The sequence below is a fragment of the Anomaloglossus baeobatrachus genome, chromosome 1 (assembly GCF_048569485.1).
Source record: "Anomaloglossus baeobatrachus isolate aAnoBae1 chromosome 1, aAnoBae1.hap1, whole genome shotgun sequence".
In the NCBI taxonomy this organism is placed as follows: Eukaryota; Metazoa; Chordata; class Amphibia; order Anura; family Aromobatidae; genus Anomaloglossus; species Anomaloglossus baeobatrachus.
Window position 1 is genome coordinate 865367409 of NC_134353.1, and position 19018 is coordinate 865386426.

Here is a 19018-nt window from a genome sequence, read left to right on the forward strand (position 1 = left end):
TTATGTCTGTCTCCCCCTCTGTATATATCTCTCTGTCTCACTCTCTTTGTCTGTATGTCTCTTTCCCTGTCTGTCTCAGACTGTTTCTTTCTCTGTCTGTCTCAATCTCTTTCCCTGTCTGTCTATCTCTGTCACTTTCCCTGTCTGTCTCTTTCCCTCTGTCTCTTTCCATGTGTCTGTCTCTTTACCTCTCTTTGTCTGTCTCTTAACCTGTCTGTATCTTTCCCTGTGTCTGTTTCCCTGTGGATGTCTGTCTCTTTGTCTGTGTCTGTCTCTTTACCTGTCTGTCTGTCTCTTAACCTGTCTCTCTCTTTCCCTGTCAGTCTGTCTCTTACCCTGTCTGTGTCTGTCTCTTTCCCTGGCTGCATTGTGACACGCCAACATTCCATTTAAGGGCGTGGCTGCACATTCTTCTGAAGTTCTGGCTGCACTGTGGCTCCCAGCTCCATTCGCTTTAATGGAGGCAGGTTTTTTGGTGAATAACTAAAGCGCGGGGTTAAAATTTCCCCTCACACATTCAGCTTTATATATTAGATGAAGGCATGGCCATTGAAATACCTTTTTCTTTCTCTATCCCCTTAATTTTTCTGTAGAATGAGGAGAGTTAACATAAAAGCACCGATCCTAGGAAAAAGACTGTTCTGTTTTCTAAAAGGATTATTTAAATTTGATAAAATGCGGCCTCTCATGTCATGAGATACAGCGAGGGCGAGTGACCTTTTCATATGGATGAGTTCTAGACCTCGATAATTAGATGCAGGTCAGGATTATTTAGAAATTGGTATTTGGTTTAATTCGAGGGCAAATAACTCATTCTATTTAGATCGTAAGAGGAGAAGCTCAGTAATAAGAGAGCTCCACATCCTAGAACTGAATTATCTGCTGTCCACAGGTGAGGACGGATTCCTGGCGATTCTCCGGTTGTGCCGCTCATCACGATGAATAGCTTAAAGCAAGATGAAAGTAATTAGGAGTCTGATTGGGTATCAGCCAGTTTATTACAACTCCTTCTTGTCAAAACCGTTCAACTTCGCATTTTTTTCTATAAAGGACACGTAGCAATGTACAGGTAACCAAGTATAGGCGGTAATACAGCGAGACACAGATTGTACAACACCATTTATACTAGAAACACTGACTGTAAACTGAAAATCATCTGCATTTTTTAGTCTCTATTTTTCAATGAGAAAAAGAGGTCAATTGAAGCTTTTATAATTACTTAAAGGGGATGTACACTACTTGAACACCCCTTTCTCATTCCCCCAGTTTGTCCCCGTAAAAATAAATAAGCCTATCCTCACCTCCTTTGTGTTCCATCAATGTCTGAAGTTGCGTTTCCGGGACCCACATGACATTGTTATGACAAGTGAGCACCACAACCTATCAGCGCCTTTGGAAATTTGAACAGGAAGTCAGCGCTGCACTCACATCCTGCTCAAATGGCCAAAGGTGGGGAGACAGACGCTAAGCGTTGAATAGTCATGGGGCCCACGTGTCATGACAATATCACGTGTGCCCTGGGAACGCGGCTTCAGACATTGCTGGAACCACAGCTGCATCAGAGGGGAGTACAGGCTTATTTATTCTTATAGAGGTGAACAAGAAATGAGAAGGGTTTGTCCAAGTAGTGGACAATGACTAAGTATTGCAGTATATAGTGTCAATGCAGTTCCCCAATTGCAGAAATATGTGCAGGTAACACATTGAATGAGAAGGTGTGTGTGAGTGTATATATATATACACATACGGTACATACATATTCTAATTTTATGTATACAAAATGTTTCTCAAGAGTGAGTGAGTGAGTGAGAGATTTTATATATATATATATATATATATATATATATATATATATATATATATATATATATATATATATATATATATATATACATATATACACACACACACACACATGCATACATACATACATACATACATACATACATACATACACACACACACACACACACCGCAGTACCTGCTGTAGTGGCGCCAGCATGGGAGGTGAGTAGGTGAGTATAAGCCTTTTTTTATTTTAATGGGGGCAAACATGGGGGGTGAAAAGGGTTCTCCTAGTAGTGGACAACCGCTTTAAGGGCATGGACTTATGCAGAGAAATTAAGAGATGCAATTGAATGTGGCTTCCACAGAGATGGGAGTTACACTGATCAATGAATTGTATGGTACATACGCTGCACTTTTTTATAGGTGCTGGGGAGATTTATCCACACCCTGATAACGTTCTGCAAGTGTCTCCTCCAGCACAGTGTAAAACAGTGTTTCTCAACTCCAGTCCTAAAGACCCACCAACAGATCATGTTTTCAGGTTTTCCTCAATATTAGACAGGGAATAATTCCATCACCTGTGCAATGTTAAGGAAATCCTGAAAACCTGATTAAGGAAAATCTGAAAACATGATCTGTTGGTGGGTCTTGAGGACTGGAGTTGAGAAACACTGATCTAAAAGAACCATAAACAAGGCCACGTCGTGTTCATCAGTCTGATATATGCAGTGTAAATAGAAAAGTAAAAAAGGCCTCGGAATTCTTTGCCTAATTACACCAGAGGTCGTGATAATTTGCCCCTTGATGGGATATTCTTACTTTTTTCATCCCTTTCTTGAATCCCTACCACAAGTTCTTGAATTGTGCGGTCAATGAAAGAAAAAAAATCTTTCTAAAGTGGTAATAGAAAACTTTCATCTGCCAAGAAAGCTGATCGCACAGATAATTTGTCACTATTTCCCATGTGCTCGCTGCCAGTTTTCACAAATATGTTCCAGATCAGAATACATACACGTCCGTCAAAACTCAACCCAAGCCACAACACTGCGAGAGGTTTGTTTACCACTAAATTGATTCTAGCCCCTGAAATGCCAAGTGGTCTGGTCATGGACCATCACCTCTGAATTGAAAATCTGTTGTTTTTTCTTCCATATTTGCTATCCAAAAGGTAGAGTTTGCCAAAAACTCCAGCGACCATAAACCTCATTAACATTACAATGTGAACTCCAGTGCCCAGCTATGGGGCGCTCCAGCTTGTGCCAGTCCAAATCCCCGTATAAACTGCGGGCGAGAACGGTGCATGGAGCATAAAAAGATACTGCACAAAACAGTCCAAGAATGGAGTAGTAGTGAAGGGCTTTACTATAGACACTTAGTAGAGTCAATCATGTCTCACAAAGGGCCGGAGGAATGATATCAATGCCTTAGTGATCACTATTCTTAAATCCCTTCCCTTTTCCCATTAGCGGTTTTTATATTTTTCCATGAAAGGGTTTTTGTCAAGATAGTCAATTATTCCTCATGCCTAGGGTAGTAGATAACTTACTGATCGCTGGGGGTCTGACCGCTGAGACACACACAGATCCCAAAACCTGGACGCCAGGGTCCGCAGTCACATTTTAAATGGAGTGGAGGGGACCACACCTGATCCACTCCATTAAAGGGAACCTGACAGCTAATAGATATTGCCCAATCCACACTGGCTGTATAACTTCTGTCAGGCCTGAAACGTTGCGTCAAACGGGAGGCTAGTTGGAGAGGTGGATCACGGCAACATCTCCCCACTAGCTGGAGTGACCGGTCTCTCCCTATACATGCATGCAGGGAGAGACCTGTCCACTAAGGGTAGCGGGCGAATAGAAGCAGACTAGTCTCCCGTACAGCTTGGTTTGCAGCACCTTTCAGAGGTTTTCAACGCCGTGGTGTTTCAGAGTCAAATACATCTGGCTGAGATCAAACAGCCTTTGCCTGATACATGCTGCTCATGAACAAGGTAGAGTATATAAACTGTCGGGGTCCCTTTATTTGTCCATGGGCCTGGCGGAAAAAGTGGAGCACAGTGTTCTGCTATTTTCAGCGGACGCATAGACAATTAATGGCGTTGAGACCAACCGTGCGCCCCCCACTCCACACGAAGCATGGCAGAGCCCAGTCCACGGGGTGCAGAACCCAGTTCTCTGGATGGTGGTGGGACTCAGAACTTGGACCCTCAGTATCAATAACGTCTCCCCTGCTAGATAGGGAGTAACTTACTATCTTGGGAACTACCTTTTAAAGTTGATTCTCATAAAATCTTGAGTAATTATTAGGACAAAAATGGTACACGTACCTGTATGAGCAGAAAGTGGAGAGTGGGGTCTGGGGAGCGCTGGAGACTGGTTATTGCCAATTAAACTCTTCCTGTTGCTTGTCCTACAACTGAGCAAAAAAATAAATAAATTAAATTAAAACGTGTTACATTATACAATATAAAGCTTTAATGCTGTAGAAGATTATATACGAACATCAATCACAAAGCAATGGAAAAATTGATAAAAAAAAAATTGATACATAAAATTGCTTAGAAACCAGTATCTTGATTTTTCCTGGATTAGAAACAGCGCCACTCTTAGTCAATGGTTGTGTCTATTATTGCAGCTTATCCTCATGCAAGTGAAGAGGCTGAACTGCAATATCAAATACATTTCATAGCATTATGTGACATTGCTTATAGGAAAAGTCTTTAAGGACAAGTCTTAAAGAGCAGCCGTCATTTCATTTCTTTCATATTTCTTTTCATATATCAATAGTGCAAGTGAAAATAAGAAACTTTGTAATAAGCCTTATTAGAAAATTAGACCTGGATTAATCATTCGGTTTCAAAACTCTCAATTCACGGGTAAAATGTGTGTTCAGTGAAGACAGATTTTCACATTACAGAGATAGGAGATGACAGTTGGTGTTCATAACGTTCTATGGAGAACTGTAACTGTCGTCTTAGGAGAACTTGCAGCAGAATGTGTCTCCGCCTCTAGCTCCTCCTCCTCCATAGAATTTTACAAGCACCAACTGCCATCTCCCATCTCAGTAATGGGAAAATATGTCTTCAATTAATACAGATTTTACCTATACATTGAGAATGAAAGATTCGTTCATTAGGTGAAAGACGCAGATTTCTCTGATAACATTTACTACAAAGTTGCTTATTTTCATGTGCACTATTTAATTATGAAATAAAAATTAAAACAATGGTTACTCTTTAAAATGAATCTGTCACCAGGTTTTTTGCCACCTAATCTGAGCCCAGCATAACATAGGGGCAGAGATTCTTTTTTTTTTTTTTTTTTTAAACATATTTTATTTGAGGAGTTGTCAACAAAATATTTACAGAAATGAAAACATTCTCTGTTTTTTAACAATTCTCATCCATTTTAAATCTTTTTGGGGGCAGAGATTCTGATTCCAGTGATGTGTCACTCACTCGGCTGCTTAGTGAAGTTTTGATAAAATCACTGTTTAATTAGCAGTAGATTATCATTACAGGACTACTTTGAGTGTTGCCAGGTAGTCCAGCATATTCATGAGCTCTGTATAACTGCTAGTCCTGCAGCAGATAAAACATTAATTTTATCAAAATGACTGCAAACAGCCCCGTAAGTAACACATCACTGCAATCAGGGTCTCTGTATCTACATTATGCTGCTCTCAGATGGGGGAGCAAAAATCTGGTGACTAGAGGGATCAAACAATACACACCAATAGCTTTTGTATGGGTTATTTTTAAAATACAACATTATAGATATCCCCAGGATTTGATAAAATGACACTGACAAGGCTTTATAAATTATTATAGACGACCTACAATGAACAGATGCCCAGTGAGGAAAGAATTGGAAATTCCAAAACCATCAGTAGCAGTTACACCCGACCCCGGTTCTTAACATTCGGCAAAAAAAAAATAAAATTATTAATACCGTGTGGTAAGTAACAGAAAATGGTGTACTATATGGTATGGTATGGTATGGTGGACTATATATAACAACGGTCACTGACCAACAAACCAGATTCCTGCTAAATAAGCTTCATTACAACCCTCTACCATAACACATGTGCCGCTATAATGTTCCGTCAATACAATATATCCCATACAGCCATACTTGTAGGACTTTAAGATAGTTCTGTTGGGGAAAAAATAAAAGTAAAATACGACCAGGCGGCAGAATAGTGACCTTCAGTCTAAAAATAACGGCACAAGGGCCATTTGCCGCCTCTTGCCCAGTAATTTCGCTGGCTTCATAGTGCTAAGACTATGCTGCCTAGTCCTTGTGCCCGGCCAGGTCAGCGCAGGCCATGTGCCCGGTCAGGTAAGCGCAGGCCATGTGCCCGGCCAGGTCAGCGCAGGCCATGTGCCCGGCCAGGTCAGCGCAGGCCATGTGCCCGGTCAGGTCAGCGCAGGCCATGTGCCCGGTCAGGTCAGCGCAGGCCATGTGCCCGGTCAGGTCAGCGCAGGCCATGTGCCCGGCCAGGTCAGCGCAGGCCATGTGCCCGGCCAGGTCAGCGCAGGCCATGTGCCCGGCCAGGTCAGCGCAGGTCATGTGCCCGGCCAGGTCAGCGCAGGCCATGTGCCCGGCCAGGTCAGCGCAGGCCATGTTTTCCCCTTATGTTTAATCCATAGCAGGTTTCCTAAAAAAATGGGCAACGAAGACCGAAATATATTTTCAGTTGCCACTTCAGAAGACAAACAGAAATATTTCCTGGCCCAAGCCAATCTTCACGCTGCTCTACACATCCACAGCCGTGAGGAGGAGCGACTTATCAAGAACGAGATGATTCAGTAATTACAGATTTAATTGTTGAGAAACATTTCACATCTGTGGCTTTTATTAATGAGAAAAACAATTTGTACCCAAACAATTATATCAAGTTATCAAAAATACTGTTTATGATCATTATCGGTGTGTGACAGCTACCAGCTGTGGAGAGCGCGACTCAACTACATGGCTCGGAAAGACGCCCAACTGCATTGTACTGATAGGAAAAAGATGGGTTTAACTTATTCACAATTATTTTAAAGTAGCAACGTTTTAATAAGACTTTACAGCCTAAAGTAACACAAAACAGAGAAAATGCATGAAAAAGATGAACACATACCAAGTATTTTTCTGTTAAAGTGAACTAGTCCCATGATTCATGCTGCCCAAACTGCAAGTAGCATAAAATCAGAACCTGGCTGTATGACAGCGGTCAAGTAAAGAGCCATGTGGGGACCATAGCCTGAGAGGAGACTAATCCAGCTGGGGACCATAGCCAGAGAGAAGACTAGTCCGACTGGGAACCATAGCCGGGGATGAGACTAGTCCGGCTGGGGACCATAGTCGGAGATGAGACTAGTCCGGCTGGTGACCATAGCCGGAGATGAGACTAGTCCGGCTGGGGACCACAGTCGGAGATGAGACTAGTCTGGTTGGGGAACATAGCCGGAGATGAGACTAGTCCGGCTGGGGACCATAGCCTGAGAGGAGACTAATCCGGCTGAGGACCATAGCTGGAGATGAGAATAGTCCGGCTGGGGACAATAGTCGGAGATGAGACTAGTCCAGCTGGGAAACATAGCCGGAGAGGAGACTAATCTGGCTGGGGACCACAGCCGGAGGTGTGACTAGTCCGGCTGGGGACCATAGCCGGAGATGTGACTAGTCCGGCTGGGGACCATAGCCGGAGACGAGACTAATCCGGCTGGGGACCATAGCCTGAGATCAGACTAGTCCGGCTGGGGACCATAACCAGAGATGACACTAGTCCAGCTGGGGACCATAGCTGGAGATCAGACTAGTCCGGCTCTGCCCCCGGCCGGCCCTTCCCAGCGCCACTCTAGATGATGGTCAGGTCTTAAGCAAAGCAAAAGACCTGTCAATCACCTGCAACAGTGCTGGGAGAAGGGGCCAGGGGTGAGGCCGGACTAGTCTCATCTCCGGATATGGTCCAAAGCCGGATCTCTGCTTTGACATTCCACAGAAAAATACACCTGGCTGCAATTGAGGTTTGGGCAGCATGAAACAGGTGACAGGTTCCATTAATCCTGTAATTTCCCTTGATCCAATATGAAGATTAAGACTGAGGAATAAATTAAGATGTATTCCCTAATTGTTCCAGAAGCTCGGCCATGTTGCCTTTCTTTTCACTTTCTTAGGTATGGTTGTAAGTCACCTGTCTGCAGAAGGAGCCTCCCCGTGTACCATGAGCCTCAGTGAAAGTTAGAGCATTCCCCCACAACCAAAGCCAAGGAAACACAGGGATGGGCTACGTAAACTCTACTGCCAAGAACCCCATTAAGATTCACATAAAAGCAATAGTGCCAAACAAAGAATATTTTTGTGGCCCCTAAGTTCTTCAAGGGCTTGGAGCTGTAAATTAATGGACTGGCACCTACCAGCACCCACCTGGATCCGGTGCTGCCACACCATGGTTTATGTTGACCCAGGAAAAGAAGACATCACTATTCCACCAGCAACACAACCACTGCGGCCTGTGATTGGCTGCAGTGTTCAAACAATGTGCTGCTAAAGGCTCAAGTCCCGTGGAACCCTGCAGTCAATCACAGATCTCAGCGGTCCAACTACTGGGGGAACACTGAAGTATCCTCTTCCTATGTCAGTGTAGACCATGGAGTGGGCTGCTATAGATCCAGGTGGTTGCCAGTGACTATTGGGAGTTTTTCCAAGTAGAAGCTACTTTAGGAAACTATTTTTTTGAGGATGTTTTTCTTTTCCCAAGCGGCATTGAATACTTTTGGAATAGGTTTTTACCTAAAGTGGATTTTTTTTTTTTTTGCAGCCCCTTGACTTAGCCATGCCTAGCGTTGAGCCGATTTAATCCGAAGATATGACGTGTACTTTTTCTTTCACCAGGTAGTGATGTGGTTTCTGGCAATAGAAGGTCAAAGCGTTTGGCTGCGCAAAATGCTCCCTGATTTCTATTGTTCCTGATGTCACTATTCATTGTAATAGGTAGCTTTACTGCTGGATATTCATCTCTCCCCCTTTTGGCCCAAGCAGGAGCTCACCTTCCTCCCAGCTGCTGATCATGAGTATTCTCTTGGTGCTTAAATACTCCCTTCTGCCCTGGACTGGTGCTGGTGATATTATTCAGTTTATGCTAGCTCTGGCTGCAAGCAGATGGCTTGCTCTCATCTGTAGTATCATTGCTGAAGCTTTGCTGAACTCCTTCCTGTGTTATGTATGGATAAGTAGTTCAGGCTTTTCCCCGTGTGTCTCCATTGTGTCTTCCTTTAGCATTTAGTAGCGTTGATGAAGAGCTCATCCCACCCGTTCCCTATTTAGAGCTCAGCAATAGGGATGTCTAGTGTCAGGTATCTGGCTCGGCAGATAGGTGCAGAACCTATCTAGGGTGGTGAGGGACCCCCAGGGTCTAGTGGTAGGTTTTATCAGGTGTCACCATCTACCCCTTCCCTAGACGGAGTCCCCTTCCTTTACCTTTCGCCGCTCACTTGGAACTTCCCCATACCTAGCGTGACAAAAGGCAAGGGCTAGGCCCCCTAGGAGGCCTTCATTAATGAGAGGAGCTAAAATTAATGCATTAAAAAGTAAAATCAATATAAAAATATTTATATACAGTGGGTGGCACAGTGGCTCAGTGGTTAGCACTGCAGTCTTGCAGCATTGGCGTCCTGGGTTCGAATCCCACCAAAAACAACATCTGCAAGGAGTTTGTATGTTCTCCCTGTGTTTGCGTGGGTTTCCTCCGGGTTTTCCGGTTTCCTCCCACACTCCAAAGACAATTCGATAGGGAATTTAGATTGTGAGCCCCAATGGGGACAGTATTCCTGATGTATGTAAAGCGCTGCGGAATATGTTAGCGGTATATAAAAATATACATTTTTTTTTTATTTATATATAATCTCTGTTCAGTTTGATATACTACAATGCTTTCTAGAAAACTACTATTGTAAATATTTTGTAAGAGTCATATCGGACTTTATAGACAGAACAGAACATTTGGTTCTACATTGGTTTTTACAATAAGGATTTAAAGGACACCACAATTTACGGTGTATACAGAGAGTTATGTGAGGGGATGAATGTTTGGGTTTCTTCCTTTGTGTGTACTATGCATGCCCGAGACTTAATAATCGATGGTGCCACTTGCAATGAAGACAGATCGAGCCTGTAAATCTCATATGTTATTGTGAGAACAGCTTGCAGACATTAGATATACCCAGCAGACTTGGTCATGAAATAAATCTTTGTAAACCATATGGGCTCATATTAAAGAAAAGATTAAAAGCTATTCTGGTTTTCTTTTTAATACACGTCTCCTGAAACGGGATCAGGTTTCAGAAAGAAAAAAAAATCCCCCAAAGATGATATATATTTGTATACAAACAGCAAAGATCTGGCATTCAATGTGCCCTTGAGAAGCTGCAAATCAGCAATTTTCATTTTCAAAAATAATAATAATAATGATGATAATAATATGCATGATTTCCCATGCAGGTAAGTTATACAGGAGGAGAAGAAAAGCTGAAATAATACAAGACCTTCATCTGAAGAGGGTGACCATGCAGATAGTGAACCAAAATGCATGGTCTATCAGTTGCCCGCTTCTTAAAGACAATCTGTCAGCAGGATGCCCCCTTCACAAGCCCCCAAATTAAAACAAAAATCTATGCATGTGTAGCTCTTTCAAACACCAGTCCAGCAATACCTTTACATGGCCAGTCTTATCCTCCATTACTAAGAAAAAAGCATTTACATTTCTATGCAAATTAGGCTGAAGAGCTATGGTAGATCTGAAGCCTCTGCCACTCCAGCTCTATTCCTCATCAAGAGCCATCTCCTCCTCCTCCTTGACTTACAGCTTCTGTGTTATGTGACTTTAGACTAAAGGGTGCTTTACACACTGCGACATCGCTAGCGATAGCACCCGCCCCCGTCGTTCGTGCGACATTTGGTGATCGCTGCCGTAGCGAACATTATCGCTACAGCAGCGTCACACGCACATACCTTTTCAGCGATGTCGCTGTGACCGCCAAACAATCCCTCCTTCAAGGGGGAGGTGCGTTCGGCGTCATAGCGACGTCACTAAGCTGCCAGCCAATAGCAGAGGAGGGGAGAAGATGAGCGGGCAAAATATCCCGCCCACCTCCTTCCTTCCTCATTGCCGGTAGACGCAGGTAAGGAGATGTTCGTCGATCCTGCGGCATCACACATAGCGATCTGTGACGCCGCAGGAGCGACGAACAACCAGCGGCATGCACCACCAACGATATTTGGAAAAGGAGCAACGTATCAACGATCAATGATATTAGACGTTTTTGCGATCGTTGCACGCCGCTCCTTGGTGTCATACGCTGCAATGTCGCTAACGATGCCATCCCGATGATATATCGTTATCGATGTCTCAGCGTGTAAAACACCCTTAAGGAGCCATTAGTCAAGTAGGAGAAGGTGGCACTGGGTGAGCAATAGAGCTGGAGTGACCGAGGCTTCAGATCTACCATAGCTCTTCAGCCTCATTTGATATCAACTCAAATGTTGGTTTCTCAGTAACAGAGGAACAGACTGGCCATGTAAAGGTATTGCTGGGTTTGTTTTGGAAAGATCTGTATGTGCATATAAATAGTATTGGGGTGAAATTCTGCGGACAGATTCCCTTTAAGGATCTTCATATATTATGGAACATTTACTTGGCGAGCTCAAGCAGGTTTTTTTTCTTCAATTTTATTTTACTATATGTTAATATCCATGCATTGTAGTTTATTGCTTGCTTCATTTTTTGCCTTATATCTGGATCGACTGCACCAAAGCTCCATGTAATATTACAATTCATATGAACTGCACTCTATTGAGTTTACATAGTTGTGCCCAGTCAGATTTTGATTTGGACTTTAAGTACAAATGTGTGCTCATCCACATGCCTGCCTGCTACAGTATCTACATAGTCTGGTGTGTAAATGGGTCCAAAATAGTGCATACTGCAATTTTCTTTCCATGCAGACCATTGTCCCGTGTGTAAAATCAGCCATGTGAACTGGCACTATGGTTATAATGGCTCCATGTGCTCTTGTATGGTCTGTAGAGCACATGTATGTATAATATGTTCATCTGAACAAGCCCTAAGGCTATGTGCGCACTAGAATGTGCCTTTTTCTTAAGGCCATGTGTCCACGCTGCGGAAAATGCGCGGATTTTGCCGCGGATTTCTCGCGGAAAAGCCGCGGATTTTCCGAAAATCTGCAGCAGCGGCACTTCCAAGCCATTTCGATGGCATTTTGGAAATGTGTCCATGCTGCGGATTTTTCCGCGGCGGATTTGCTGCGGATTTTGATCCGGAAAAATCTGCAGCATGTCAATTATTGTTGCGGATTTTGATCCGGATTTTGGCTTCAGAATTGGTAAAAAAAAAAAAAAAAAAAAAAAAATCTGCATCAAAATCCGCGGCAATTCCGCGGTAAATCCGCGGCAAAAAAAAGGTGCGGATTTGCCGCGAAAGTCGCGGATTTTCATGCAGAAAAATCTGCAGCAACATTCTACCGTGGACACATAGCCTAAGGAAAATCTAAACCCTCAAAGAATCCTGCACCCGCGGTAAAAAACTGCACCAAAACCGCAACGAAATCCGCATGCGGTTTTGCCGCGGATTTTCCGCAGGTTGGTCCCTGTGGATTTTTACCATTATCTATGACAAAAACCACAGGTACCTGTGGAAAAGAAGTGACATGCTCATTAATTCCGGGGCGGAAAATCCGCAGGTAGATCCGCGGGTTTAAAAAAAACGCAGTGTGCGCATAGCATTTTTTAAAACCCATAGGATTTGCTGGGGAATGACAGCAGCAATGTTAGACACTTTTTCTGCAGCAAATCCGCTGCAAAATCCGTGGTAAATCCGCAGTGTGCGCACAGGGCCTTACACCCAGAACCCATGTAGAACTGCAGCATGAAGGGACATTGAGCCATTTTATGTTTTTTTCTGCTCGATGACTTCATACATACATGTTGGCACAGTCTAGGCCATTTCCATACATTGACCTCCTAGCTTCGTATTGATCATTAATGCCACTTAAAAACCTAAATTTAAAGAAAAAAAAAATGCTTATAAAACGGTCATAGAAACCAGTGAAAAAAATTGGCAAAGTCTATACCATATGACCCCATATTAACCTCTTTACCCCAGGCTATTTTCTACTTTTTCCTCCCCTTCTTCCAAGAGCCATAACTTGTTTATTTTTCCATCAATATAGCCATATGAGGGCTTGTATTTTTGCAGGATAAGTTGTACATTTGAACTACACAATCCATTCTGCACCATATTTTACTGGAAAACGGGAATAAAAAAAAAACAAATTATGTGAAAAATTGCATAAAAAGTGCAATTGTACAATTGTTTTTGGGCTTTTTATTTACATTGTTTACTATTTTATAAAACTGACCCTGCATTATGATTCCTCATGTCAGTATGAGTTTGTAGATCCCAAAAATGTATAGTTTTACTTTTATCTAAATGGTAAAAAAAAAAAAAAAAAATTCAGGAGTTTGTAAAAGAAAAAAGAATTGCGCTTTTGTCGCCATTTTCCAAAACCCGTAGTGTTCTCATTTTTCGGGATCTGGAGCGCAGTGACGGCATATTTTTTGCATCTTCAGCTGACGTTTTTAATTATACCATTTTTGCGTAGATGCGATGTTTGGATTCTCTCATATTGCATTTTAACGCAATGTTGTGGCAACCAAAAAAAAAAAAAACGTAACTCTGGAATTTAATTTTTTTTTCCCGCTATGCCGTGTACCGATCAGATTAATTGATTTTATATTTTGATAGACTGGGCATTTCTGAAAGTAGCGATACCAAATATGTGTTTTTATATTTTTTATTATTATTATTATTATTTTATTTTCAATGGGGCAAAAGGAGTTTGATTTGAACTTTTAGGTTTTATGTTTTTTTTTCATATTTTTTTATTAATTTTACTAGTCTCCCTAGAGAACTTTATGCCTGCACACTCCAATCGCTTCTGATCAGAGCGATGCTTCAGCATGTTAACTGCACAAGTCTGCTGATCAGATCAGCAGCTTTGTACGAGGAATAATGCAGGCTTGCCATGCGAGACTGCATTAAAGGGCTATAGACTACTAAAGGGTGCTTTACACGCTGCAACATCGCTAGCGATCTCGTAAGCGATGTGACACGCCAGATCGCAGATACAATCTGCTGAGATCGCACACAGGTCGGTTTTATAGCGCCGGTCACATATGCGATCTCGGAAGATTGCATCTGCGATCTGACGTGTCACATCGCTAACGAGATCGCTAACTATGTCGCAGTGTGTAAACCACCCTTCATGACGTAGAGAATAGTCATTGGACATGAAGGAGTTAAAAAATACTGTACATTTGTTTGTAATGACAGACATCTCCGAGCTTTGCCAAACAAATATAAGTAGTGATAGGCGAATAGTAACGATTAGTGTTCGCATTATTCATAACAAGTTCTATACCGGTATTTGTCATGAATAACGAACCTAATGCAAGTTAATAGAGAACCCGAGCATTTTTCTTCCCTTGCCGAATACTGGAATAGTACTCTGCATTCAGTAAGCATTGTCCGAACACGAAAAGTTACTATTCGCCCATTTCTAGTTATGAAGACTCTATAAAGCCCTCTCATTCTGCAAACCAGTGATGGTCCTCCCGTATGACGTATCAGAAGATCATTCTAGTGGATTTTTCCCTTTAAATACTATTAAAAGAATAGTAAATATAAAGCTGTTGGTCACTCCTGCTATATAGTACGATACACCAGTGTTTTCCAAGAAAAGGAGTCAATAAAAAAATAATGATTAATTAACGCTCATTAGTCACCTGTCAGGCAACATGTCTGCTCCAAGATGTCATGAGGTCAAAGAAAGCCAATATCCATGAAGACTAGAAAGGCAGAAAATCAGTGCAAACGTGTCAGGTCATTAAATGATTCCCACACTCGGTATTAGCACTGTTTGCTTCATCCATGATTTGCATTTAGCGGGTCTCGGAATAATTCCAGCTCTATAATATGGCGTTGTTAGCAAGTGACAGCAAAAGCAAGTACTGGTATGGGGGTGGAGGCATACGCATGTCAAAAATTATTAGAATGTATATCTGAAACGTCCTCACCACGTACAAGACTAAAGGGTGCTTTACACGCTGCGACATCGCTAACGATATATCGTCGGGGTCACGGTGTTAGTGACACACATCCGGCGTCGTTAGCGACATCGCAGCGTGTGACAGCTAGGAGCGACGATCAACGATCAAAAAAAATGGCAAAAATCGTTGATCGTTGACATGTTGCTCCTAATCATAATGTCATTGGTGTTTCATTGCGACACCACACATTGCTGTGTGTGACACCGCAGGAACGACGGTCATCCTCCTACCTGCATCCACTGGAAAAGAGGAAGGAAGGAGGTGGGCGGCATGTTCCGGCCGCTCATCTCCTCCCCTCCTCTGCTATTGGGCGGCCGTTTTGTGACGCCGAACCCATCTCCCCCTTGGAGGGATTGTTCGGCGGCCACAGCGACGTCACTGAACAGGTATGTGCATGTGACGCTGCCATAGCGATATTGTTCGCTACGGCAGCGATCACCACATGTCGCACGAACGACGGGGACGGGTGCTATCGCTAGCGATGTTGCAGCGTGTAAAGCACCCTTAAGTTGCACAAGATTAGATTAGGAATCTTTAATATGGCGCTAGTGAACTGCAATCCATTGAGTAAAATCCTGGTCAAATCGCAACGTAAAACAAAACAAAGCATGAAAAATGAGGTTTTACAGCTAGATAAGCTGGTGGAAAGAGCTGCCAAAAATCTGGGGTTTGTGGAATGAGAAACCTCGTCAGTAGTTGTAAATGCACCAACTGTTTTTCCTTTGATGGAGTGTCATATAGATGACCTCTCACTACAGTACGTGTTGTGTTGAGTGACAGACCCAAGAGCAGTCCCTTTTGCCCTAAAGGGATTATTTTTAAGGTATAGAATAAAATTTTAATTAATATAATTACCCGGGAAGTTGACAACGCGCCCCTGCTGCCGCTGCTTGGGTCCCCTGCTGCATTTGTTTACGCACACAGCGGGGATACGCTGAAGAACGTCAAAGACATGTAGATGATATGTATACAAAGTTTATTATATTTCACACCCAGAAAATTCTTTTAAATTATCTGGCCAAATAACTACTAAAAAAAAAATTAAGTAAAATAAAGGATTGAACTTTTTAGCAATAACCCAAATACTTTTGGCTCAAGTGGATATGAAAATACAGAGCACTGCAGATACATTATTGGTTGCCATCCAAAATTATATAAAAGGTCAAGAGTCTATTCATACGTGATACATTTTTCCAACCAAAAAAGAACCTGTTCCTTACTTCTGAATAGGGTTGTTTATACAGCAAACACATGGATCTGCAAAGCTCATTCAAATCAATTCAACAGTTGCCAAAATTTCTGATACATCATTGCTGTACGTGAAGCAAACATCGCCAAAAGGATCTTCTGATGGGTCGCACGCAGGAAAGCAAAAATGGCTATCCAGGGAGAAAAATGTGCAGGCAGAAGGAAGGAGAAGGCCGGCTGTGTGTCAATCATCTGGTTAAACCTATGCACATATTTCTGAACAATGTTGATCCAAAATTTGGGGTAAGCCTTAGGGCGGCTTTGCACACTACGACATCGCAGGTGCGATGTCGGTGGGGTCAAATTGAAAGTGACGCACATCCGGCATCGCGTGCGATATCGTAGTGTGTAAAGCCTTGATAATACGATTAACGAACGCAAAATCGTCGTAATCGTATCATCGTTGCAGCGTCGGCGTAATTCATAATTACGCTGACGCGACGGTCCGATGTTGTTCCTCGCTCCTGCGGCAGCACACATCGCTGTGTGTGAAGCCGCAGGAGCGAGGAACATCTCCTACCGGCGTCACTGCGGCTTCCGTAGGATATAAGGAAGGAAGGAGGTGGGCAGGATGTTTACATCCTGCTCATCTCCGCCCCTCCGCTCCTATTGGCCGCCTGCCGTGTGACGTCGCTATGACGCCGCACGACCCGCCCCCTTAGGAAGGAGGCGGGTCGCCGGCCAGAGCGACGGTCGCAGGGCAGGTGAGTGCGTGTGAAGCTGGCGTAGCGATAGTTTTCTCTACGCCAGCTATCACACAATATCGTACCCGTGACGGGGGCGGGCACTATCGCGTGCGACATCGCAGCATCAGCCTGCGATGTCGCAACGTGCAAAGCCCGCCTTAGTGGGGTTTTTTTTGCTTTTTAAGGAGGCACTCACTGTTAGGGTTCTTCACATAACAGTTTTCTCCACATCCGAGAAGAGCGGTTTGATTATTCTGATGAGAGTTTGATCAGTTTCTTGGACGTGGAAGGAAAAAAGTTCTCTACCTTTTCCATAAATGTTGTTTGACCATGCAGATGGAACTCTAGACTCAAACAGTGGACAGACGTTTTTTTTCATGAACCCATAGACTTGAATCGGTGAGTACCATCTGAGTCTCGGAGGAAAATTGGGCAATTTTTTTTAAAAATGCCAAAACGTTTGTGAGGAAAAAAAAATCATTCATCTGCACTGCCCCATTGAATAACATTGGTCTGAGTGAGATCTGATTTAACAGATAGCACTTGGATCAAAACTAAGGGCATCTGCATGAACCCTTAAGGGTGCTTTACACGCTGCGACATCGCTAACGATATATCGTTGGGGTCACGTCGTTAGTGACGCACATCCGGCGCAGTTAGGACATTGCAGCGTGTGACACCAAGGAGCGATGATCAACGATTGCAAAAGCGTCAAAAATCGTTGATCGGTGACATGTCGCTCCTTTTCAGTATATCGTTGCTGCTGCACATACGATGTTGTTCGTCGTTCCTGCGGCAACACACATCGCTATGTGTGACACCGCAGGAACGACGAACATCTCCTTACCTCCGACCATCAGCAATGAAGAAAGAAGGAGGTGGGCGGGATGTTCCGGCCGCTCATCTCCGCCCCTCCTCTGCTATTGGGCGGCCTTTTAGTGACGCTGCAGTGACGTCGCTATGACGCCGAACACACCTGCCCCTTGATAGAGGGATTGTTCGGCGGTCACAGCGACGTCGCTGACCAGGTATGTGCGTGTGATGCTGCCGTAGCGATAATGTTCGCTACGGCAGGGATCAACAAATGTCGCACGAACGACGGGGACGGGTGCTATCGCTAGCGATGTCGCAGTGTGTAAAGCACCCTTTAGGCTATGTGCCCATGGGACAATGTACCTGCGGATTTTGCCGCGGAAAACCTGGGGATTTATCTGGATTTTCCAGATAAATCTGCAGGTTTAAGCAAGTACAGACACTCCTCATGTAATCCTATGAGATTTGGAGAGTGCTGTATTAATGCTGCGGTATGTGCGGCTGCGGAATATGCTGCGGATGTCCTGCAGCCGCACATAACTGCATGTCAATTATTCATGCGGATATATCTGCGGAATTCCCGCTCCTCCACTATGGAGATACAGGGCGGGAATTCCGCAGTTGTCCCGCAGGATTACCGCAACAACTCCACACATATACCGCAGCAATGGATAGCTGCAGATTCCGGGGAGCTGGTACATCGCGGGTACATTGTCCCGTGGGCACATAGCCTTAGGGTGCATTCAAATGGCCATTCTAGAACTCAGGACAGCCATGTCCTCAAATTCCAGATTTGGCACCAAATAGCCGATGGGTGTAAGAGCTGCCTGCTATTTACAGGCTAAAGCTGTAAATCGAAAAAGTCTAGAGCATGCTTAGATTTCTTTTTTCACACTGTCCTGAAAGCCAAGTAAAAAATGTCAACTAGGTTAACATGAAGTCAGTGTGTTGTGAGTTTTCCACGCACACTAAAAGTACATTCATCTGAACACACCCCATTAGGGCATATTTAAGCTCGTCAGATGACCTTTTTGGGTATGGGAATTTTTATGATTTACCTACATGGAACTCTTTCCAGTTTTTCGAGTGGCACTGAATTCTACAGCCTACACAAAAAAGTGACAGCCACTTGAACAACATCTTCGGAAAGTTCATATATTGAAATCTGGTGTAAATCTGCTGTATTTTCTATTAGTACCTGTTTTTGGCTAATATTGAACCACAAAACAAAAGGAGAGTGAACTCTCAATTCCAGCTCACCAGTTAGATGGAACTCCAGTCAGATGGTGCATGGAAAAAAATCTT

The 19018-nt window shown here is 43.4% G+C and overlaps 1 protein-coding gene across 10 annotated transcripts in view; it reads right to left on the reverse strand.

Moving 5' to 3' along the window:
• MAST4 (microtubule associated serine/threonine kinase family member 4) overlaps nucleotides 1-19018 on the reverse strand; it is a 775598-nt gene that overhangs the window by 181241 nt on the left and 575339 nt on the right. For all 10 annotated transcript variants that reach the window (XM_075325968.1, XM_075325950.1, XM_075325959.1 and 7 more), the window contains one exon: nucleotides 4118-4206. In XM_075325968.1, the coding sequence (XP_075182083.1) occupies nucleotides 4118-4206 (89 nt within the window). The remainder of the gene's footprint in view (nucleotides 1-4117; nucleotides 4207-19018) is intronic.